General features: G+C 43.4%; 1 protein-coding gene across 10 annotated transcripts in view; it reads left to right on the top strand.

Annotated features, from left to right (window-relative positions):
• TTC13 (tetratricopeptide repeat domain 13) overlaps window positions 1-24,885 on the top strand; it is a 90,727-nt gene that overhangs the window by 23,881 nt on the left and 41,961 nt on the right. For 2 of the 10 annotated variants that reach the window (XM_033408874.2, XM_004281568.4), the window contains exons 1-4: window positions 17-368; window positions 14,122-14,216; window positions 18,067-18,142; window positions 21,403-21,473. In XM_033408874.2, the coding sequence (XP_033264765.1) occupies window positions 104-368; window positions 14,122-14,216; window positions 18,067-18,142; window positions 21,403-21,473 (507 nt within the window). In that variant the 5' untranslated portion in view covers window positions 17-103. Of the gene's footprint in view, window positions 1-13; window positions 369-14,121; window positions 14,217-18,066; window positions 18,143-21,402; window positions 21,474-24,885 lie in introns of those variants that run through there. The other 8 variants (XM_004281569.4, XM_033408873.2, XR_007471276.1 and 5 more) reach the window with 7 other exon arrangements.

Below are 24,885 nucleotides of genomic sequence, written 5' to 3'. Positions count from 1 at the left end.
CCCTTCTCCCGTCCCCTCGCCACGGCCCACCTGCCAGCCGCAGGTTCAGGCTGGGAGGCCGCAGTGCGCGGCGAGGGCCGCCGCACATGCGCCCTGAGGGAAGATGGCACCTGCCGGCTGCTGGTGCTGCGGCTGCTGGGGCGGCGCTGTGGCCGCCGCGGGCGCCGCCCGGCGAGTCTTGGTTCTGCTGCTGCTGGGGGTTCTGTCCAGCGGGCCGCAACCAGGCGCCCTAGCCACCGAGCACTACTCGCCGCTGTCCCTGCTCAAGCAGGAGCTGCAGCACCGGCAGCAGCAGGAGGCCCCGGCGGGCGGAGGCTGCAGCCCGCAGTCCGGGGACTGGGGGGACCAGTACTCTGCCGAGTGCGGCGGTGAGTGGGCGGCGGCGGCGGGCGGGCGTCCGGGTTGCCGCGGAGCGCCGGCGCGGTGGGTCTGGATGCTGCGGGCCCCGGGGCCGATGTGTGGGCTGCCCGGGCCTCGCCGGCACCGGCCGCGGCGTGTGCCCCTGCGGGAGCCGGCTCCGCGAAGTGTCACGGCGGGGCTGCTTCCCGCCGCTCACACCCACGCCGCTGCGCACCCTCCTCCCGAGGCCGCCGTGGGGAGGCCGGTGGATAGTGAAAAGAGCTGACAGCATGCCCCCGAGGCCAGGGCGGCCTCTCTGCAGCCCTGGCAACTTTTGAGAGGGTGGAGGAGGAGATGGCAGGTGGCCCGGGGCAGCCCCAGTCCCTGCTCTGGCCCCCGCGGGTGCTGTGGGAGCGAGGGAGGGACCGACGGACAAAGAGGACCGGACCCGCGCCCGGAGCGGGGCTGTCTGGCCCATCTTAGGCCTGGAAATCAGGTTTCCTGACCTCCCGATTGACGTATTGTATCAAACATAGCCTGTAAAAATGTGATCCCTGGGAAGAAAGGAGGGAACAGAAGAGTAACCCCATTGAATCTGTTCATTGACATCTTGCTCCCAGGCGTTTTAAGGTTGACCTGTGATCTGTCAGGTGTCTCCCAGAGAGTCAAAAGGGCCCTGCGGGCCTGTGTACGTCAGAGCTGTGTGTGTGTGGGAACTGGGCCAGTTCATTCATTAAGATTGGGCGCTATTGGCCTCAGTTTAAGGTCCTGGCAGATTCCTCAGGGGCAAGGTAGATATGTACGTGTTTCGTTTTGAAGGTCTGTAGTGAGTCTTTTTACTCTTTAATCCCCTCCCTTGTCCTTTCCCTTTCCTCTTGCCCTCCGTGAGTTCCCCTAAGGCTCGCTGTTGAAACGTCCGGGTCTACCTAACTCACTAGGAGCTGGCTGGTTGCTTTTAGGGCCTGACAGCAGTCTAGCTGTGTACCTGGGAAGACAATAAGTATTTTTTGGTTGAGATGAAATGTCGAGGTTAGCACAGTCAGTCTGATTTTCTTTCAGCACAATCTGACTTCCTTGAGGACGTCTCGCTCACCGAGGGCTATGTGACTTCTGTATTTTGAAGTAAGCCGTGGCTGGTAACAGCATGAACGCCATGGCCAGCACTGCACAGTGGCAAGAGGATGGCTTTTACCCTCTGTCACTTTCTGTGACTCCGAGCAGGTTGATTGCCTGTCTTTGCAAAATTGCCTCCTCTGTAAATTGAAGACACTGTTCCCCAATTACAGGGTTTTATTTTCTTCACAAGGATGCCGTGAGGGAAATGGGAAATCGCGATTGTACACGTACGCGGTGCTCGCTGTGTGCCCTGTGCCGTTGTGACAGCCTTAGGTTGGTTAGGCAGTACCCTCAGCCTGTCAGAGCGCTGGTAACTACATCATTGGGTGGTAGCTCCTTTTCTCAGAAGAGAAGATGGGGGCACAGTGAAATCATCACTTTCCTGAGGGCCCACAGCTGGAAGGGGAGGAGCCCAGGTGGTCAGACTCCAGACAGCATTTGTCTGAAGCACTCAATGATTATAGTTAGGGAAAAAGCATCTGTAATATTTACAAGCATACAGTAGGTAGTATGTAAATCTTCCTTTCCTTTCCCTCCTGTATTCATGTGATGCTCACTGGCTAAGGGAGACCCAGATTCTAGGCGATGAAAGATACAAATTATGAAATCAATTGATACTATTGCTATAGGTGGCTCATTTCACTTTGTAGCGTCAGGCTTACGCCAATGGTTAAGAGTCCTCGTTTGAGCCACCTCTGACTTGTATTATGCTTTTCACCCAAATCGTGATAAATGTAGGTTGTTAGAACCAGGGCATTTGGAGGAATCCTGTTCGTTCTCCGTTCCCTCACATATGGAGACCATTATCTAATGTTCTCTGCCTCAGAGAATAAACACTGTATTATGAGGCTTTAAGCATAATTTATTTAAATGTTTCCATTTTCTCTTTATCCCCTCCGTGTAGTACTTATTTTCTTAGTTTAGAACGTGCTGTTGAAAATTGGTGACACGTCTTCCAGACGGCCTTCCCTGGGCTGATGTGAGTGTCCCAGTGGCTGCCGACAGGTGCTGCAGTGGCTTTGCTGTTCCCGCGGCCACCTCAGGAAATGACCCCCAGGGTCAACTGCTCATGCTACCTGGGCCTCCAGGTGTTCCGCTTAGCTTTGCTGGCAGCAGTGTGTGACAAAAGCCGTCTCTTTGTGGTAGAAACTCACCCACCTGTCTCTCATTTCTCCTTCCTTGTCCTAGACAGCCAGGTAGAAGCAAGTGAAACCTGCGTCAGTCCCTCTCTGTTCCAGGAAGAACAGCAATTCAGGATTTACAGCGAGCCAGATTGTCGCCTGAGGGGTTCGTGCTCTGCATCGAGAGCCCCCGTATGATTGGCATTAGGGTCTAAGCAAGTGCTGGGATCCAGAATGATCAGTTATTCAGAATCAAGCCCCGCCCTCACCGACTATTTATTAATCACGTCACTGGCCCTGCTGGCTCATCCAGCCCAAGCCTATCCCTATGCAGAGGGCAGCCACGGCTGCACAGCCACTTTTCAGAAGCCTGCCCCCTGCTTTTGGGTATAAATGACTGAGTTGATGCCTGCAGGGGTCTGAATCTGCACACCTTCAGATGAGCTGCGTATGTATTCTCTTAAGGCGGAACCTCCAGTGATTGTAGGGACGAAGAGGACGGCTGGTGGGAGCTGTCTGGACAGCAAAATGACAGTGGCCGAAATCCAGGCCCCAGGGAGCAGCCTCAGGGTGCCCAGCTGCCCAGACGGCAAGCACGGGTGATCTCAGTGCCACGGACCTCAGCCCGGCTTTCCTGTTCCCCAGCCCCGCTTCAGCTCTTTCTCCTCTAGCACGTTCTTACATTTCGCTTTTTATTTGAAAAGCATGTGTAACCACAGACTTCGGATATTCTGTTTTCCCGTGGTGAAAATTACCTTGCTCTTTTAAAAACACGAACACTGTAATGTACATATTTTTCAAATAAAAGTAAATGTCCCCTCCCTTCCTTGTTACCTTTGCCGTGTTTGTAGTTTGGAACTGTGGGAAGAAATAAGGAACAGAAGTTTTCCCCTAATTCTTTCCCTCGGGTTTATCCTTGTCAACACTGCATCCTTATTTCGCACAGTACTTGACACTGAAGTAGGTACTGTTTTTGTCTCCATTTCATGTAAGGGGAAACTGAGGCAAAGAGAAGTTAAGAATGGTCACGCCAGAGAGTCGAGCCAGGATTTGAACCTGGCCTCCCGACCGTTTGTAAACTTCCCGTCAGTAATATTTGCGTGTTAGTATAATTTCGTACTAATATAATTGATAAAGTCCTATGCCCTTAAGCTTTGTTTGTTGTAAGTTATAGTCTTAGGTAACTTGTCCTAGAATTTTATGTTTACGTTATGTGCAAGGATGCTCCATTGAGCCTAATACTTGAACTGTAGAGGGGACTGGATCTGTTCTTTTTTTAAAAGATTTATTTATTATTTATTTTTAAATTTTATTTACTTCGGCTGTGTTGGGTCTTAGTTGCAGCACGTGGGATCTTTGTTGAGGCATGCGGGATCTTTCATTGCGGTGTGTGGGCTCTTCATTCTGGTACGTGGGCTTCTCTCTAGTTGCGGCGTGTGGGTTTTCTCGTCTCTAGTTGTGGCGCGCAGGCTCCAGGGCGCGTGGGCTCTGTAGTTTGTGGCACGCGGGCTCAGTAGTTGTGGCACGCGGGCTTAGTTACCCCGCAGCATGTGGGATCTTAGTTCCCTGGTCAGGGATCGAACCCTCATCCCTTGCATTACAAGTCAGATTCTTTACTACTGGACCATGAGGGAAGTCCCTGGATCTGTTTTTTACCTGAAAACCTGTTTGTGTGCCTCCTAGATTCTACTCAGTGTTGTAGACCCTGGGGTTACAGCACGGTCGGCTGAGTTCCTCAGTGGAGCCTGTGTTCTGGTGGGGGAAGGAGCAGTGTGCAATAGGCCAGGTGATAAGCGCCTTGAGGAATAGAGTGGTGTGGGGATGCTTCTTTGAGAGGTGGCCTGGGAAGGCCTCTGCTAAGGTGACACGAGCAAAGACCCGGATGGAGTGAGACTCAGAGAGAGAGCTTAGCCATATCTTAACTTGACCCCCTGATGTCACAGATCTGGTAAAGTAAGGTCTAGTTAAGTTGTAACTTGTCCACTGATTCAAGAATTCAGGTTTTCTCCTCTGCTCTTCCTACCAAAGTTAAGCTGCATCTTATTCCAGTGCAGCATTCGTCTGTATTAAATGTCTTTATGTGTTCTTTATAGATGGTCCACCTGTATTTTAGTTCAAACATATGCATTTCTAGTACTTGCTTCAAAACTACTTTTGTTTTCCTTATTTGAAAATGTATTAATAAGAACAGTGAATTTATGTGTTTTTCTTTTTTTTTTTTTAACTGCCTTCTTGAGAGTTTTTTGTCTGCTCCGAGGTGAGGTAGCTTTGTACTTGATGTCTTTGTGGTCGTTTTCATCAACTGGTGACATTAGCACTGTCCGTGCTTAATGCCTCAGTCGAGTTCAATGATTAATTTGCAACCTGAAGTACTTTTCTTTAGTTTGTTGAAATTAACAAGCCCAGATTTGAGTTTATTTCATTTTCCCACTGTTCTTTGTGGAGAACGGAACATTAGTGTCTGTCCGATTTGGGAGCCTTAACTGCCAGAAAAACAAGGAAGTAGCTGTGAACCTAGCTCTGTGTTTTTGACAAAGTCAGTCAGACTTAAAGAGATTGTCAGTATTTATGGTCTCTCTCTTAACTGAGGGATTGGTTATTTAAATACATGCAATCGGTCTTAATGCTCACAGCCTTAAATGACTGCTGTGTCTTAGAGGTGGTAAGGAATCAATAGAGGGAAACTTCTATAATGAGAGCTGTTTCCTCTTTTGCTGTGGCTGCGGGGAAGTTTAGAGCCAAGTTTTTTACGCTCAGTTACGGCAGCTGTGGTAACCCTTACTGTTAGTGTATTTGCTTGATCCTTTTTCCCCTTGGCCCTGATTTTCTGCGTTATCATACCCAGTTTTGTGGCAGATCTCTTCTGATCTTTTCAAGACATACCCAGTAAATTTGACAGTGTAAAGGAACTAGCTTATTTTGAGCACAGAGACTGAGGCACAGAGTGATGAAGAGATTCGTGTATTGTTACCTCAGCCAGCCCAGACGACTGATCACTGTGAGGGGGAACAACATTTTTCAGAAAGTCATCTGATTTAGGGGTGGCGCTCTGTCGTGAGAGCCCTGTGAAGCTGGTAGCCCGTGGTATTTGCATACTCGTTAGCTTCTTCCTGTAGATACGTTGTCGTTAAGAATTACATTTACCTTTAACAAGTTTCTGTGCACTGGTAGATGAGTTCAGCTTTGGGTGACAGAGGTTAATTCTCTTCCCCTCTGGATGAGGGCAAAAGATATGTGGCCTGGTTTTTTTTTGATTTGTTTGTTTGTTTTTTTGCGGTACGCGGGCCTCTCACTGTTTTGGCCTCTCCCGCTGCGGAGCACAGGCTCCGGACGCTCAGGCTCAGCGGACATGGATCACGGGCCCAGCCGCTCCGCGGCACGTGCGATCTTCCCGGACCGCGGCACGAACCCGTGTCCCCTGCATCGGCAGGCGGACTCTCAACCACTGCGCCACCAGGGGAGCCCTGGCCTGGGTTTTTAAACCTACATACCTGGAGCATGTGACTACAGGAAGTGGCAGAGTACTTTCTATATAAAAACTTTTCAAGGAGTCTCTTTTACAGCCTGTAGAGACAGCTTGGCTTCTTTGCACTCAGTAGATACTTGCCTGACTGACCAACTTATAAAGCATCCCCTTTTCACAGTGTAGTGTTTTAAAGAGGTCATCTTATCTTTTTGTTTGGGCTTGTTATCTTGCAGATAGAATAAGTACAAAATTTATTAAAATAACAGAATTTTAATACTTTTCCCTTCGGGTTAATGCTTTCCAACATTTTCCTTCTGCTGTCTTTATTTTTACTCTTTATTGAAATATGACATATGCAGAAAAATGTGTGCATCACAAGTGTAACGCTCCATAAATTTTCACAAACTGAGTAACGCGTGTAACCAGAAAGAACCCCAAAGAACCCCAAATCAATAGCTGCTATCTGTTTTAAAGCGTGCTAAGAAAGTCTTATTCTACGTCACCCTTGTTTCATTGGGAAATATTTGCTGTGGCTTCATTTCTGCCTCAGGAACCGGCACAGTGCATGGACTCTGCTCAGGCACTGGCGTTCTTCACACAGGTGCCCGGGGGTCCTGTGTCAGGTGGTCTGTCCTCCACCTGGCACGACTTCTGCACGAAAGACCAGTTGACTTCTCTTGTGACTTTTTCCTGCCTGTGTTTGGAGTGTTCTAAGCGACACTGTGTTTCCTTATCTCTAACGGTTTCACATCACTGCCTAGATCTGCTTCAGCTTTCCCAGTAGAGCTGATGACGTTTGACAGTACGTGTGGGCTTATGCGAAAGTCTTCAGCTCTTAAGAGCGCGTGCCACCCTGAGCCTGCGATGCATTTTCAGCGCAGTTTATAACCCCAGGCTAAGTGAGCAGCCTTTGTGGTTACGGCCCGCTGCCCAGTATGCTGGCGGCAGCACCTGCCATCCTGTTCTGTTCCTGGATCGGCGCCCCGTAACTTGCTTCCATGCTTCTTTTTCCATTCTGTGCAGCTGACCAACTCCTTTTTCTTTGGTTTTATACCTTCTTTACAAGTACTTTACTTTTAAAATACTTTACTGAGTTAATACAGCTTCAGTCAAATTACATTCATGTTTTGCTAAAAAGCCGTCCTGTCTCTTTTAAGATGGCTTTTGCAGATCCTTGTTCTAGAGGACTAGTTATATGTTGACTTTATAATCTAATTCTCAGTGGGCGGCCTCTATTTTCAAGTTGTTTTATGATACCTTACACATCTCAGGCACTGATGAATAGTATTTTATTAGAACAAAAGAAGCATATAAATTCTTCAGAGGAGAATTTTCCCTGTTATTACTTTTCCTGTTATTACATTCTAAAGGAAAAGTACCACCTGGGACCATCCAGCAAGGTAATCTACAACGTCCTTGTTACTGAACCGAACTTGAGTCTGCACACCCACAGCACCGCAAAGCCAGTCTGCTGACACCGGGCTGTGGTGAAGGAAAGTTCGATTATCTGCAGGGCGCCAAGCCAGGAGGGCTAGCAGCTTATGCTCAGAAAGTCCAGACTCCCTGATGGCTTTCAGGGAAGGGTTTTAAAGGCAACATTTGGGGTCAGAGTTGTAGCCTGTGCACCTCCTTCTGATTGGTTGGTGGTGAGGAAATAAGGTGATGTTTTGGGGATCTTAATCATCAAGCTTCTGGTTCCAACCAGTCTGGCTTGTGATCAGCAGGTCGTCACCATCGTCCACCTGGGTGGGGTCTTAGTTTCTGCAGAACAACTCCAAGGTTATCGTCCTTTAGGAGGAACTAGGACTTCTGTCGCTGAACTGTTTAAGCTACCATTACGTTTCTTGCTTGACCTTTTTTCCTTAGTTTCTGCATTCCCTCACTTCCCTAATTAGTAACTGCTTGAGTCTGCTCTTTGGAACTCAGGGAAGACCTAGGAGACTAAAGCCTTTTTCCACAAACAAGGAACAGGTGACATGGAGGGGCTTCGGTACCCGGGAGGACCCCGCAGGGGTCAACCCTCCCCCCCACCTTTTCTTTGATACTCCTCAATCTTGAGGGGGAACAGGGAGCAGGATAAGAAAGAGAATAAAGTCTTGGATAGAAAGGTTAATCATAAACTTGACAGGACAGCTCGGTTTCAGGGGGACCTAGCTTCACTCTCAACAGTGGTTGTCTTACAAATGCAGAAACTGATAAAAGCAAAGTTTCTTGGGTTTTAAGCTCTGAAATATATATCACGTTAAACTTAGTCATGGCTGTTCTAAGATGTACTCAAGGAGAGAAGGAATCTTTTTGTTCATTTTTTATATGTGTTTTATACCTGCATATCTGTGCAAAAACGCTTTTACCAGAATTACTCATTAAAGTCCAGTTACTGACGACAAAAAAAAAAGCAAAGGTACTACAAGTTGATGCCGTGTAGCACCTGTTTGACCTTCAGGGAGCTCCTCCAGCCACGGTAATGCGGTCTGCTCTTCCCGGGTTACCCTACACCTGGGACCAGAATTGTCGATAAATATGTGGTACCTGACTTCCAAGTTCTGGCTCCTCCATGGGAAAAGCCCAGTCATCCTTGTGTTCAGGTGAACCTGGCCCACCGTCTGTTATACCTAGAGCCAGGTGGTCAAGTGATGAGCACAGAAGCAGCTGTGGAATTCCTTATGAAACATTTTCCTTCGGGGAAACGCAAACTTTCAGTCAGCTTTCCCTTGCAGGACAGGAATGTGTGACACACGCATGCTCTTTGCAGTAACACCGCCTCTCCTCAGCAGGAGGCAATGCTGTCCTCTTATTTGATTGAGAATTTCCACGCTTTCCCACCATTCTAGCTGTCAGCCCGCCCACAGCTGTACTTATAGCCTTTGCCTGCGGTCCTGTCTCCTTGGAGGACCCGTGGCTTCTGCCTGGTGCAGCGCCCATCTTGAAAAAACAGGCAACAAAGACAGGACCACCGAGTCCTTCCAGCCACCGCCTCATCTCTCTGTTCCCTTTTACAGCAGAATTCCTCAAAGAAGATGTTTATATACACTGTCTCAATGTCCTACAGTCAGCTCCTGTCTCTCCACCAAAGATGCTCTTCTTAAAGTCAGCTGTGTGTAAGGTTGAGGGGGAGAAGAAAGAAGTTGGATGGCGTTGCTGTAGTAGACTATTACCAGGACCCCGCTTTGGCAGAATGAGCGGTGACAAATGTGCCGTGTGCCCCTATCGATGGGGTGTCCTAGAGCGCATCTGTGGCGAATCTTTGCTTCATTGTTTCTTCATTTTTGTGACCTTAAACGTGTCCATTAACATTGAGCATCATTCCCCACGTGTACAGTGAGCCCAAGGTATGTTCCACCAGTCTCAGAGGATGGAGGACCAGAAGAAATAATGTCTGTGAAAGTATTTTGAAAGCTGTAAAGTACTGTGAAGGCCAAAATAAACTTCAGGAAAGCAGGAAGAAGAAATTTACAAGAAAAACCCAGCAATTTTAGCCTAGATGTATATACTAACATTTAACAATCATTCTGTGAACTGTGGGCATTACGTCTATTCCACACAGTTGCCCTAAGAGGGTGTGTGGTGGTAGTTATTCCTGTTTTACAGATGAGGCATCTGAGGCTAGGAGAAATTAAAGGACTTGCCCAAAGTCAAACAGCCAGTTAGGCATCTCATCTGAGTCAGTCTGGTACCACGGCCTGTGCTCTGAACCCCTCTGTTACTTTGCTGCAGAACTAATTAATTACATTTGAAGTCAGGGAAAGAGGCGCTTTAAGTAGAAGAGCTGGTTGTTTGAAAATAACTGGTAAAGTTTAGACAATCATCTAGCAAGGGTAATCAAGGAGAATGAGAGGAAACAAATACAGCTGACCCTTAACCAGCACGGGTTTGAACTGTGCAGGTTCACTTGTACATGGATTGTTTTCAGTAGGAGATACTACAGTGCTACACAATCTGTGGTTGGTGAATCTTCAGTTGTGCAACTGCGGAATTGGAGGGCTAACTACAAGTTATACACAGATTTTCAACTGCATGGAGGATTGGCACCCCAAACCCCCATGTTGTTCAAGGGTCAACTGTATTTGCCTTTAGGAATCACTATAACTCTCTGTATAGCTTTATGACAAAGATGTAGAACAGTTCAAAGAAATAGGTAGCTCTTTAGAAAAAAGGTAAATTATCAAGTTGATTCTCCCTCCGCCTGTTAAGTATCTTGTTCCCACCAGGGTCAGCTCTTTTCTTCTCATTAAACTTAAGCTTCCTAAGCTTCCTTAGAGATCCTACCTACATTTCCTGCTTAATCATCTACCATCAGTTAATGATTATCAGATTTATAGCTGTAGCTCTTTCTCTGGAATTTCCTAACTACATGCAAGACAGCTTCCTGGTTTAGCATCTCATGAGCAATTGCTTAAACCCAGAGTTAGCGGTTTACTTCCCTCTAAAAGCACTCTTCCTCTTAGACTCCCCACTTCAGTTACAGGCACTACCCCTCTCTAGCTGCACAAATGGGAAACAGTGCCTCTTTCCTCTTCCTGTGCCCAATTTTCTCAAAGCCCTGTCCTTTTTCCTTCATATCTCCTTCTGTCCCCACTGTCTTTGATCTTTCTTCCTCACCGCTGTGGCCTCTCTCGTCGCGGAGCACAAGCTCTGGATGTGCAGGCTCAGCGGCCATGGCTCATGGGCCTAGCCGCTCCGCGGCACGTGGGATCTTCCCAGACCGGGGCACGAACCCGTGTCCCCTGCATCGGCAGGCGGACTCTGAACCACTGCGCCACCAGGGAAGCCCTCCATGGCATCTTAATACTAAAGAAGAAAGGGAATAAATGAACTGGATACTAAACTTGGGAAACTAGAAGAGGAAATAAAGGAAATTGCAGGGCTAAGAAGACCAAAGCCAGAATAAATGAATTAGAAACAGAGCAACAACGGAATGGATCAATAGACCCAAGAGCTGCTTCTTTAGAAAAGAATAAAATAGATGAATCTGATAAGGCTGACGTGTAAGTAGGGAGCAGATGCAACTGCACGTAATGAATGAGGGGGCATGTGCGCAACTGTAGCGGCCGTTAGAATTTAAGAGACAATGGTGCAGAAACTCTGCTAATAGGTTAAAAATAAGAAGCAGTAGAGAAATATCCAGGAAGATGATGCAGAAGAAAAAGATGAGATTCTATAATGTGTTTTGAGACTGTTTCTGCAGTAATCACAATGACATTACTTGTATGACCTGAACAAGGAAGAAAACAGACTTTTCCTAATTTCATGGAAATCTGTAGCATTTAAATACAGCTGGTTGGGTTATTATTTGAAAATAATTGAATCCATAGTGAGTTAAATATTTTTAGATTAAAGAACAAATTTAACCTGTTCCAGACAACTCTAGTTACAACTAGAACAAACTAGTCTTGTATCACAGACCTTACCAAACCAGCAAAAACACTGATGCCAGAATCTGATAAAGTTTGGGGGCAGAAAAGAAAGCTATTAACATAGTTATAGAAATCCAAAGTAAATATTAGTAAACTGAAGCCAGCAAACAGAAGAATAATCTGCCTTGATCAATTAGTTTATTCTAGAAGTACAAAAGATGGTTCAACTTTTTAAGGAATTGAGTTAATCACCTTGATAGGTCAAAGGAGAGAAATCATGATTGCCATAAAGAAATATCCAAAATCACTTGATAAATTTCAGCCAGCTTTCCTGATTTAAAATTTTGAGTAAAGCAAAGAATAGGAGAATTCTTCCTTTATATGGTAAAATGCATCGATCTCCACCCTTCCTTTATATGGTAAAATATATCAGTCTCAAAATAGGCACATAGAGCAGCTTCCCACTGGATGTTTGTAAATGTTAAAAATGTTACTGTCAAAAGTTGAGGAAATTCTGGGTCATCAAATGACATGTTAACGTCAGGACTAAGCAGGAGTGCCTTTTACCACGAGTATTATTGAGCACTTTGGGGAGGTTTTGTCCAGTAAAATAAGATGCTAAGTGAGTATAAATATTAAAAGACCTTGATGTAATTACGTGTAGATGGCACAGTTATCCAGTGTGTAAATGAAGACATTAATAGAGCTGTTAAAAGTTCAGTAATGTGGACCGATAAAATATTCAGCTCGAGTCAGCTAAGAAGGCAAAAGATTGACAGTATGCTGCATCTCTGCCTGGGCCACTCTCCCGGTCCTGCCAGCCTCCCATGGACCTTCACCTGTGAAGTCCTTAACTTCGCTGAGATCTGCCTTCACTCTTTCATGGCAGGCAGCCAACCAACACCTCCATTGCTTTGCTGGAGGGTGGCCTTTTGCAAATTGCTTAGGCTGTCGGTCTCGTTTTCCTCTTCTTTAAAATGGGGATTGGGGGCTTCCCTGGTGGCGCAGTGGTTGAGAGTCCGCCTGCCGATGCAGGGGACACAGGTTCGTGCCCTGGTCCGGGAGGATCCCACATGCCGCAGAGCGGCTGGGCCCGTGAGCCATGGCCGCTGAGCCTGCGCGTCTGGAGCCTGTGCTCCGCAACGGGAGAGGCCACAACAGTGAGAGGCCTGCGTACCGCAAAAAAAAAAAAAAAAAAAAAAAAAATCACATAATGTAAAATCAACCATGTTCAAGTGAACAGTTCAGTGACATTTAATACATTGACCAGGCAGTGCAATTACCTCAAAACACTTCCATCACTCCAAAGTAAACTCCTTGCCCGCCAGGCAGTTTCTCTCCATTCCCTCCTTCAGCCGCCAAGGTGCATACTGTGTCTGTGGATTTGCCTATTCTGGACATTTCATATAAACGGAATCATACAATATGTGACCTTTTGTGTCTAGTTTCTTTCACTTAGTTTTTGTTTTGGAGGTTCTTCCATGTTGTAATATGTAATAGTACTTCATTCGTTTTTTAAAAAATATTTATTTTTGGCTGCGTTGGGTCTTAGTTGAGACACGTGGGATCTTTCGTTGTGGCACGTGGGTTTTCTCTCTCGAGTTGTGGCATGCAGGCTCCAGAGCGTGTGGGCTCTGTAGTTGCAGTGCGGACTCTCTAGTTGTGCCACACGGGCTCAGTAGTTGCGGCGTGCGGCTTCTTTGCCCCGCGGCATGTGGGATCTTAGTTCCCCAACCAGCGCTCAAACCTGCATCCCCTGCATTGGAAGGAAGATTCTCAACCACTGGACCACCAGGGAAGTCCCCACTTCATTCATTTTTAAGGCTGAATAATATTCCACTATATGTATATACCACAATTGTTTATCTGTTTTCTGTTGATGGACATTTAGGCTGTTTCCACCTTTTGGTTATTGTAAATAGTGCTGCTGTGAACATGTGCATATGTGTGCTTGTCTGAGTCCCTGTATTCAGTTCTTTGGGGTACGTACCTAGGAGCGGAGTAGCGGGACCAGGTGGTAATTCTATCTTTAACTTTTGGAGGAACCAGCCAACTCTACAGTGGCCACACAGTTTTACATCCCCATCAGCATTGCACAAGGGTTCAATTTCTCTGCCTCCTTGCCAGCACTTGTGATTTCCCGTTAAAAAAAAAAAATTATAGCCATCCTAGTGGGTGTGAATTGGTACCTCCTTGTGGTTTGATTTGTATTCATTAGTTAATAATGATGTAGAGCATCTTTTCATGTACTCAGTGGCTGTTTGTATATCTTCGGAGAGTTGCCGGTTCAAGTCCTTTACCCGTTTTTAAAACGGGGTTGTCTTTTTCTTGTTGAATTTGAGGAGTTTTTAGATATTCTGGATACTAGATCCTTAGCACATACCTCTTAACATCAGGTCTTCCTGGCTTGACTTTGTTCCCCTCTTTGTGATTTTTTTTTTTTAACCTCTGGGAAATGCTGCCACATCAGAGGTATCCCATGAAAGGATCTTAACAGCTGTGTTTACTGTTGTGAGGACAAAATCACCGAGGCGTGTGTGAGATACTTGGAAACTATAAAATGTTACCCAGTTGTAGAGGTGGAAGACAGGATGCCCCTTTTAGTGTTTTTTTACACTTGTCCTTGTTTTGATTTTGTGGATTCTTCACATTGCAATTCATAGTTAAGCACCTAAGAGCCATACATCTAAGGTAAGGAGAATAACAAGGACTGTTTGCTTTTCAGAGTCATCCTTTTTGAACTTCCATGACTCCGACTGCGAACCCAAAGGACCACCACCCTGTGACTCTTTGCTTTCTCTCAACACTGAAAAGATTCTGGTATGCATCTTCTATGCCTTCTGTTTTTGTGACCTGAAACATGGTGATACGAGTTCCAAAAGGTAGAGATTGCGTCTGTTTATCAACTAGGAGTTGAGTCCAGTTGCATAAGATAAAGATGGGTCATCTGGTGTTTAGTCACATTGAATTATTATGTCTTATGCCTTGGATGGTTGGTCATTCTGGACCTAGGACTCTTTACTTTCAAGTTCCAAGAAATAAAGGAGATCATGGCTGAACCTTATTTCTAGGAGCCTTACGGATTTGAAGGTAGCGTATAATCTTATTTTTCCAGCCTTTGCCTGTGTATCTTTTGTATCTATGTTTTTTTAATCAGTACCAGCTAAGCTGTACCAGAGACCTCTCCATTCCAGGGACGAGCACCTGGCCCCGTGCCACGTAACGTGCATCTACCCATCGTGCTAGCGTGTGTCCCCCTCTGGCCCGGCTGCCTCAACGTGCCAGGGTATTTTTGTTCACACTTAATTCTGTGAGGCTGCTCTTCTTTCAGTGCCCAAGGTTAACAGTTTTTCACCAGGCCTTTTCCTTCAACATCCACATAGATATTGTTGGCTTCTTTTGTTTAAAATTTCCCTTTAGGGATACTCTTTTCTTTTCCAGACAAAGCTCTTCTGCCTTTTCATGTAAGAACTACTCAGTATGGGTAGAAACTGCAAACTAGAGAATGATCAACTGATTTTACTTAACTCATTGCATAGTCGTCAACGTGGTATATGGAAGAACTTTTGAATTAGACTTGTCCCAAACCAGAATGGGCTAATTCGTGAAGTAGTGAGTTGGCCATCACTGAAAACATTTAAATAGAAACTGGATCTTCCCCACCTTGGAGAAGTGATTAGATTCTTAGAGTTATTAGGGACCTTCTTGCTGATAGTAATTCAAATATTGCCTACTATTTGCCTTTCCAGTTTAAGATGGTACTAGCTAGTAACCTACGGGAGAAAGCTGATAAGTCTAGGCCTTTTGTTTTCCCTAGGTTGAAAATATGGGAGTTAAACTCTTCATTTATTCATTCATTTTCCAGATATTTATTTTGCACCTATTTTTGTCAAGCGTTGAGCTAAGCAAGTACTTAGCCAGGGAGTGGTGAGCCAGAGAGGCTTGGTCCCAGCACTTAGGGCTCTATAGCTACTAATCAAATAATTATACAAGTAGGCATAGAAGTATAATTGTGCAAATCATATGAAGGAAAAACAAAGGGTCAACATAATCTCCCTTAAGTTAGGGGTATCAGGCAAGACAGCTTTCAGGAACTGAACCATGAGCAGGGACCTGAAAGGTGGATTGGAGTTAGTCTACTAGCAACGTGGGGTTGTGTGTTTAAACTTCCTTGATCATAGCTGCTCCACTCTGTCCACAGAAGATATCTCTAGTTGCAGTATTAGACGTGGGGAAGATTCTTTTTGATCAGGAAATGAATTTGTCCCTACTATACTTTGCCTGCCCACTTCTGTTATAAATTTTATTTCTAATATAATACAGACCCTTTAAAATCAGGTATGCTCTTCAGCATATTCTTATTGTTGCTTAGTAAATGATTTCTTCTTCTTATGGGATTTCATTTCTCTTCTCTTCCCATCTTTTTGTGCAAAGTCTTGGCAAATGGTGGCCAAGACCTTCGTTGAACACTGGATGAAATGATAAAAAGTTTTTGAAGTATTAAAAGCATTGTTTATAGACCCCTTTCCTTGGCTCTAAGCTATTTATTAAGTAGAAAATGTTTTGCACTTATGTGTTTGTCTGTAAGCAGCTGGTAAACAGGAAGGACTTGTGTCTGGTCACACCTGGATGTATGTACAGTGCTGTGCTGCCCTCACGTGTTGTGGAATCTACCACTTCCTAAAGAAGCCGAATGAGGTTCCCATGTGTGGAAGCTCCCAGCGACAGAGCAAGGCAAGAAAGAGCTGACAGAGTTCCCCTCTAGCCATCAAGGTTTTACTGGAAGAAATAAAGCATAAACATTCCCAAAGCGGTAGAATTTTCAGGTGTTTCATTTGGTTTGGGGTCCTGAATGGGATGAAGCGAGAACTCTGAGTCTCCTGAGATGGGATCCCTTCTGACCTGTGTCTTTTAACTTGTGTTCTAAGTAGAGGTCGCTTATTCTTGACTTGTTTTATAGGCAAACCCAAAACCACTCTGTATCTGAACATCAATCTTGACTTTAAGAGTGTAGGGAATGTAGGTGGAAATACCTGTTACTCTGTTGAGTCAGTGAAGCCCAAGAGACTATGGCTAATGAGTACCAATCATTAGCCAAAGAGCATATCCATCAGTCAGAAGAGTCACCTGTGTAGAATTATTTGGCTGTCATACATGCCTGTAGGCATCTGTACAATGGATTAACAAAAAGAGGAATTCAAATAATTGAGATGTCACTTGGTTCTGATCGTAAAGTTTTGCCAAAAGCGACATCTTTAGTCTTGTATTATCTTAGCTTTTCCTGTCTATGTGTGTGTACAAGTTTTAATCATATCTTAGGTGAATCTGGTATGAAGTTATCATTTTAATGTGTACCCTGTAGGCTAAGCATATCACAACTTAGTGTCGACAGTCCAATCTTCTGGCAAAGTGACAGCTGTTTGCATAATCAGACATGATTTGTCTCCAAAACACAATAGAGCCGTCATTTTGTATGTTGGACCGTTGCTGCCTATAAAATCTTTCCAATTGCTAAGCTAACTTACTTAGTTTGTCCCTAGCTTCCGCTTTTGCTTTAGCTTTTCTGCCAAGCGTGCATGTGCGTGTCTGCGTATGCATCAGGTAGTATGGTTATGCTCATCGCCTGCTCTGCGTTATTTAATAGCATGTCTTGTTTCTTGGTCAGGTTTTGCTGGGCCTATTATGGTGTCATCCCTGTACCACCTATAGCTTTTTTTTTTTAAGATTTTTTTGACGTGGACCATTTCTAAAGTCTTTATCGAATTTGTTACAATATTGCTTCTGTTTTATGTTTTTTTTTGGTTTCTTGGCCACGAGGCATGTGGGATCTTAGCTCCCCAACCAGGGATCGAACCTGGGCCCCCTGCATTGGAAGGCGAAGACTTAACCACTGGACCCCCAGGGAAGTCCCAACAAACTGTAGCTCTTACTTCTAAACTATTTTTAAAGTTTAAAAGGCAGTATTCTGGGGGACTTCCCTAGCGGTGCAGTGGTTAAGAATCCACCTGCCAATGCAGGGGCATGGGTTCGAGCCCTGGCCCGGGAAGATCCCACATGCCGCAGAGCAGCTAAGCCCATGCACTACAACTACTGAGCCTGCGCTCTAGAGCCTGCGAGCCACAACTACTGAGCCCGCGAGCCACAACTGCTGAAGCCCGCGCCCCTAGAGCACGTGCTCCGCAACAAGAGAAGCCTCCGCAATGAGAAGCCCGAGCACTGCAGTGAAGAGTAGGCCCTGCTCGCCGCAACTAGAGAAAGCCTGCGCACAGCAGCAAAGACTCAACGCAGTCAGAAATCAATAAATTTATTTGAAAAAATATTCTGTTATCAAGCCACTTTGGAGACCAAACACTAGAGTGTGATCTTTGTAACATGATCGATGTCATTGAGTAGTGTGGAGGGAGCTTTGAAACAGCCGGGAAGATTAATCCCCATGAAAGTAGAAAGATAGGTATTCCTGGAAACCAAAAACCACTAGTGATAAGAAGAGGAAGCAAATCAGTTACAGCACAAATTGTGTCCCGAAGTACATGATTGATGTGACTTAATGTGAATATGTTCTTGCTTTCATATAAATCAAAGGTAGCTTTAATTCTTTTAAATACAGGTTTCATGGTAAGTTTCTCCTCATCTGCGATAAGCTAAAAATGTATGTTTGTTTTTATTTCAGAGCCAGGCCAAGTCTATTGCCGAACAAAAGAGATTCCCATTTGCTACTGATAATGACAGCACAAATGAAGAGTTAGGTGAGACTTGACTCGGGGGCTGTTCCTGGGATATTTGCCTAGAATTTATGATCAGATGCAGAGCAGGTAGGCAGGGTGGTGAGACAGAAAGAGCACAGAGCCTGGCTCTGCCAGCACGAGAGGGTTGATCTTGGGTAGGGAGGGCATTCAACCCTTGTGAGGGTCTCGGTACTATAAGTCATAAAATAAAAGGTCTGGATGGAATCCGTAAGGACTGTTCCACACCTGTGTTTCTGTGGAGATCAATAATTATGGTAACGAGTTCTTGTGAGCTACTAGCATTCATTAGAAGGTTATTTGTGTGCTGTCATCAAATATGAACGATAGAGAAGTAAAAGCAGGAGAGAATCATACCTACTTCAGTCTTCTTTGTAATAAAATAGCTAGGTTTGAGTTAATTTTACTGTGGGGCCAATCAGTTATTGTTGGGTCTAAGCATGTGGGTGTAGAAAGTTGAGTTCATTCTAATCTGCAAACGGGTCATGCAGTTTGGCTTGTTCAAGGCGTGTCTTAAAACAGTCTGGTTTTGCCAGTGTCTGATATGCTCTGGGTGTGTCTCCATCAGTGCCTGGTCAGCTCACACTTGAAAGAGTGGAAACAAAATTGAATAGAGGACTGAACACTGCAGCTGGACAGATTTCACATAAGTGCGTTCTCCCACGTGTTGCCTGGTGACCCAAAGCACCTGCAGAAATTTTTTTCTGTCTGATTTACACATAACCATTTTATCCTTTCTTCTACCGTATGCATTTTATATTAAGACCGAGCACTTCTTGTATTGGCTTCTTCCTTTGTTAGTGCAGATAATTGAGAGTTGACTATTTTGAAAGTATTAATCACTTTTTGTTTATATTCTTTGAGTGGGCTTTGAGAATTAATTATCCTTTAAGGCATCAGATTTGGTCTCTGTTGTAGTCCTTGGATTCTGTTCAGCCTTATATTCATTTATTAAATAATGAATTAAGAGTCTAACGTGTGCCAGGCCTGTCCTGTGCTCTAAGAATAATCGTAGTACACCCTGGGATAGGATAGGCCCTGAGCTGGCTTAGGAGTTTTGAGCCTCAGTATTTTTTTTTCTTGGAAAAATGACCTCTGTCAACATACATGTTGTGGGGAGATGTGGAATTGCTGGTTATTAACAATTTCTGGGAGATTCCAACTATCCTAGTTTTTTCTTTATGTCTTTGAACCCCCACAACCAAATTTAGATCCTAGTACGAATAGTTATTTATATTTGTCCAAGATTTAGGTTACTTTTTAATGCATACTTTTGGGTTTTTCTCAAAAAAATATTTACTTTTAGATGGAAATATTTGAGAGCTGCATTTGATTTTATTTGAGTGGAGCTCAGTAGGCTAGCCAAGGACGAAAATTTTCAACATGTTGCCAAGTATAACATTTATCCGCTAAAGCCGTATTTGTTTTTATGGGTCACTTATTCATTTGTTCATTCAACAGATATTTACTGATTATGGGAAGATAGATAGGAAATTCTGAAAATTTAGATCTGAAAGGAATCTAAGAAAATTTTCTACAGGCTTGTTAAGCAAGACTCAGAGAGTCATGAGAGCGACTGAGGTCCCTGTGGTGACACAGCCAGCGAGTGGCGGGGCCAGAATCTGAGCCCAGTTCTTGGCTTTCTAAAGTATCTTCCTACACTCAAAAATGCACAAGTTTATGTTTCAGTCCCTGTTCATCCAATGATCAAGGAATTCAAACCATTTTGCAGTCCAGCCCCGTGCACAGTAGTTTCAGTGCAGCCCAGATTTTTCTCAGGGTAGCGTGTTGGTGAGATGGGTGGGTCCTGGAGCCAGGCAGCCTGTTTCCTTTGTCTCACTGCATGCTGCCTTTGGACAGTTTAAATGCTTCATTTCCGTGTCTGCAAATGGGGATGACAGTTGTACCTACCTCACTGCGATTAAGGAGTAAATGGGTTATAATGCATGTATATAATTAGGATTGTGCCTGGCACGTATTAAGAGTACTGTACATGTAACTATTATTGTTGTTGTTGTTGTTTTTACTACTAATGCCGCTGACCCCCGCCGAAGAGGTCTCTGGTTATCTCATTGTCTGCTACAACTACCTGAATAGTATCCATGCCCATTATTCTGAATAGGAGTTTGAGCTTAATTATCTTTTCAAAAAAATTAGGATGAAAACAGTCCTCTTTTCATGTTGATGAATGTCCCCAAAAGCTCTTGTATTATTATGATACTCGATGTTTCTGAACTTTACTTTTCTCAGGTTAGTTATAAAGATACTCTAAATCTCTTTCTGCATTTAATGTTTTGACTACTTTTTAGTGTCAAGGAATTTAAACTCTGAATGACATTAAAAGTTTTTAGTTCCCCATCTTCTTGAACACGTAATTATGTCCTTGAATTAGAGGGTTGCATAAAGCTTTTTTTGCAAAGAAATATGATCAAAATAGTATTATGTTGAGTTAGGAATACAATTTTTCAGGGATATTTGGGACTTTAGGGAGTTAGGGCAAATATTATAGATAAAAATGTAATCTAGAATATTAAAATTTATTGGGTTTTTTGACAGGTGAAAAAGTTCAGTCTAAGTTGTGCCGTGTTTTAAGAGATATTCATGGCTCTAATTTCAAAATACCACTTACCTAAACAATTTGATTAAAAACTATTTGTGATCTTTAGAGTATATTTTGAGTAGTGTCTTGACTATATTTTGAATAGAAGAGCTAGGGGAAAGACTAGTGGTCTTTTGCAGTGCTGTGAATTATATCTACAGTTAAGCACTATATTAATATATATTAATTGGAGCCTCTGTTTTTGTTCTTACTAGGTAATTGGCAGTAAATTCAGCACCTGCAGGAATCGAGATATGTGATGCTATTGGGGTATTTCTTCTAACTTTCACAGTAAAGTCACATTGCCATGTTATATGGACATTATTCAGGCTTATTACTAGCTCTTTTGTATATATAGATAAGAAACATCGTAAAGATTATTTGGTATTTGAAAGTGAGTGATGGGCTTAGAAAAAGATAATTACTTCTTGTAGGCAGGTGTTTTATAGATGGCTTTAATAATTTAAATCTAGATGGAACTAGAAGACTGATTAGCAAGTGCTGAGTGGTAGGAGAATTCAATTACATCTTATTAACTTCTAGGTTTTCTTTAACTGCTTCTAGTCCTTGGAGCTGCCTTTTAAGATTTGGTAAAGAATTTAGTTACCGATTCCAGTCTGAGATCCTTTATTCGTTCCTTTAATGTTTCTGTATTTTTTCATAGCTATTGCATATGTGTTGATTGGCAGTGGTCTCTATGATGAAGCAATAAGACATTTTTCAACAATGCTTCAGGTAATTTTTCTTCTTAATTATATGATTGCAAGTTTATAGTCACGACAAAAATATGGACTTATGCATAGCTAAAGTGCTGCAATAAAACATGGATTTTAAGATTTTACAAGAAAGTAAAGGAAATCAGCCCTGACTGAGCACTTTCTTAGTGCAGGCCTTGTAACATGCTCTCATTTAATCTTTTCAGTATTACTTTATTTTAAAGGAGGAAAACGCGATCTAAGGAGATCAGGCAATTTGCTTGTAGTCTCCCCACCATCAGGTGGCAGAGGTGAGATTCAAACCAAGTTTCAAAAAGACAAATGTCAGCTTCAGTTCATTTTCCTCTCTACCTTGATATCTCCCATGAGATGTGGACACTGGAAATTCTTGGAGCTACGGATGTTTACTCTCCATGCAGGAGTTGATCTGCACGCTTAAGTCCATTCGTGGATTTGTTTCTCACCTTAAAGTATAATTATGAGACTCTTCAGTGGAAGTATTGGGCCTCTATTGATTGATGGCTGTGTTAAAATCCGGTACAGACCAAGTGCTTTCATACGCAAGTGTTAAGAGTTGCATAGGAGACCTGCAATGCAGCCTGACATTGCTGGCTGTGTATCTCAGGTCGTGATTTAACTGTACTCTGGTAGATGCCTGGCCATTATCCATTCTCTGTCCAGGAGGGTCAAGTAGAGTTAGAAATACCCAAGTTCTCATCTACTCTGCTGCTTACTAGCAAGTTATTTAACCACCTGGATTATGGGCATAATAATAACTACCTCCAAAAATATTCTCGTTCAGTTTGAATGAAATATCTTAAAAAGTACTTTACTAGGTGCCTGGACATAGTAAGTGCTCAGTTAATTTCAGCTATTCAAAGGACCATTCTGGCATGTTCATCTGTGCTAATACAGTAAGAGCCAATAGATAGTTTTCAATCCAGCAGGCAGACTTAATTTTAAAGTATTATTTTTGAAATTTTTGCTCTGCTTTTGTTTTCTCTTTTTAAACATATGATTAATTATGTTGACAGTTCTATCTTCACTCTCAAATAATAAGATATTTTTATAGTTATTACTTTAAAGTGCTTAGATCCAAGCGGCTATGTGTTTGAGTGGTCATAGGGAATAATATCCTTCAGTGGAGTTTAAAGTACGACGGGTAGATTATAAAGTTTTAAAAATCGCCTTTCTGTTTAGCATTGCAGTATTTAAAAAGGTAAGAAAGCACTTTAACACCCTGGCTTGAAAGGGAGGTTTTGATACATTTATAGGAGCAAATGTCAGTTAATTTACGGTAGCCAACAGAAGACAACAGCACAGGCTTGCAGACGTATTAGCAATTCATTTAACTTTTTGAAAAATATTGTTATCAGTCTAGCTGAAGGCAAGATAACAACGTTAAAGAAAAAACTTTAAGTAATGAAAAATTTCCTAATTCTGCCACTCTACCATTATTTAAGTTTATGACCTTTTCAAAGTATGCATTTGTTTTTTATAATCTGAACTTATGTACTATTTTGTATTACTTTTTTACTTAATTTTATAAATGTTTTTCGGTCTTTCTCTACGATCATAATTTTAGTGACTCCATAATATCTCTGTTGTCCATTTATTATCGTAAAACATCTTTTTCTTGCAGTCGCATTCAGAAAGTAGATCAGAATTTTTCTGTTTGTGCTAAGAAAAGATATTAATATGTTGAAGTTTGATATAACATTTTCATCAATCTGCGTTGGGTTGCTTTCGACTGGTAAATTTTTCTTTGAGAATGTGTGGGTTATAAGGTTGGACTGGTGACTTTGGTGATTCAAGCTACGATGGGGCAGGAATAGAGGATGATGGAGCAGCAGAAAGTTCAAACGCTACGGGCCCGCAGAAGACGAGACTGCGTTATCATTCATGACACGTCTTTACATGGGAATTCAATGCCTTTGGCTTTCCTGCCGGTGCTCTTCTTGGGGATGTCTCTCTTCCCCTTTGTTTCGGTGCTTCCCAGCCTTTTCTGCATTATAACACATGTGGAAAATCATGACACGCTGGAGTAAGCAGGAGCAAATTTAGAGACATCCAGATAGAGCTTGGTGAAAATCTGTCACATTTTCTTTACGTTATATGACTATGCTAAATGCAAAATACCAAGATTTGACATTAAGTGCTAAAATTCTTTTTAAAAATTTTAATAAGAGACTTCATCCTGCTTTTCTGGACATAACTTTTCCATATTAGGCTTTATGTTTGAAACTGATGCACATAATTCCTGTTTAAGAGCTTTTCATGGATTTCTTCAAATCTTTGATAGCCAATCTCATCAAGAAACTGCACAACCACACGGTAGCAAGTGTCCAAAGATTAGTTATTGCTACTTCTCTAATTGACCAAAACTCCTTTTCTTACCATGAATCAGAATTTGCATAAATCAATCTCTTTATATTGTATTTTTAAAGTATGACCATTCTTTAAATCTAACTGCTCTTCCTTTTCTTTTATTGGCAAATGCAGCAATACTGGGTCTTGGCAGTAATGAAACTGATTTTTACCCCAGCAATACTTTCTCGTATCCAGTATTCAGAATAGTGGTAAAGCGTTTCTTCAAGCATGGAGGGATGCCAAGTTAGGACTCAACTCAGCATCACCAGAGGGTCATTTCTTGTCAGTACGTGCTATCAGATGTTCACCTGTTCCTTGCAGGCTCTTTCCACATGTGCGACAACTCTTTATTTATTTATTATTTTTAAAAATTTTTTTTGCGGTACGCGGGCCTCTCACTGCTGTGGCCTCTCCCGTTGCGGAGCACAGGCTCTGGACGCGCAGGCTCAGCGGCCATGGCTCACGGGCCCAGCCGCTCCGCGGCATGTGGGATCCTCCCGGATCGGGGCACAAACCCGTGTCCCCTGCATCGGCAGGCGGACCCTCAACCACTGAGCCACCAGGGAAGCCCAACTCTTTATTTTTAAGCCAATAAACATCATTTAACAAATCTTCAGTGATAACTGTTCACGGATAAGCTTTTCCAGTTTTTTTTAGCTTGTTATCTCCCGACAAAGTGTTTCTCTTGGACAGCCCGCGAACTCCAGGGTGAAGCAGGAGTGCATAGAATCGGACTTCATTCATAGAAAGCCGAAGACAGATGGGGCCATGGGGGCTAGGATTTTATTATAGTCACCATTTATATAAGATCATTTAATGTGAAATTTGGATCTATGCATGAGGGCCACTCATATTCCAGAGTGACCTTTTGATGTAAAGCTTTTATACTTTCTTGTGGTCTTAGCTCCAGCATCAGAGAACAAACTTAAGGGCTATTTCCATAATCTTTGTTGTTTCAAACTGTTCCTTTGAATATTTATCCAAGTATGGGTTGTTTGGCACGTCTATAAAGGAATACAGTGTTCCTTGAGCATCAAGGTTTCCAACTGAGCACAATTTCA

The sequence above is a fragment of the Orcinus orca genome, chromosome 14 (genome assembly GCF_937001465.1).
Source record: "Orcinus orca chromosome 14, mOrcOrc1.1, whole genome shotgun sequence".
Classification (NCBI taxonomy): Eukaryota; Metazoa; Chordata; class Mammalia; order Artiodactyla; family Delphinidae; genus Orcinus; species Orcinus orca.
Note: the sequence above shows the minus strand (reverse complement) of the source record. Positions and strands in the feature narration are given on the sequence as shown.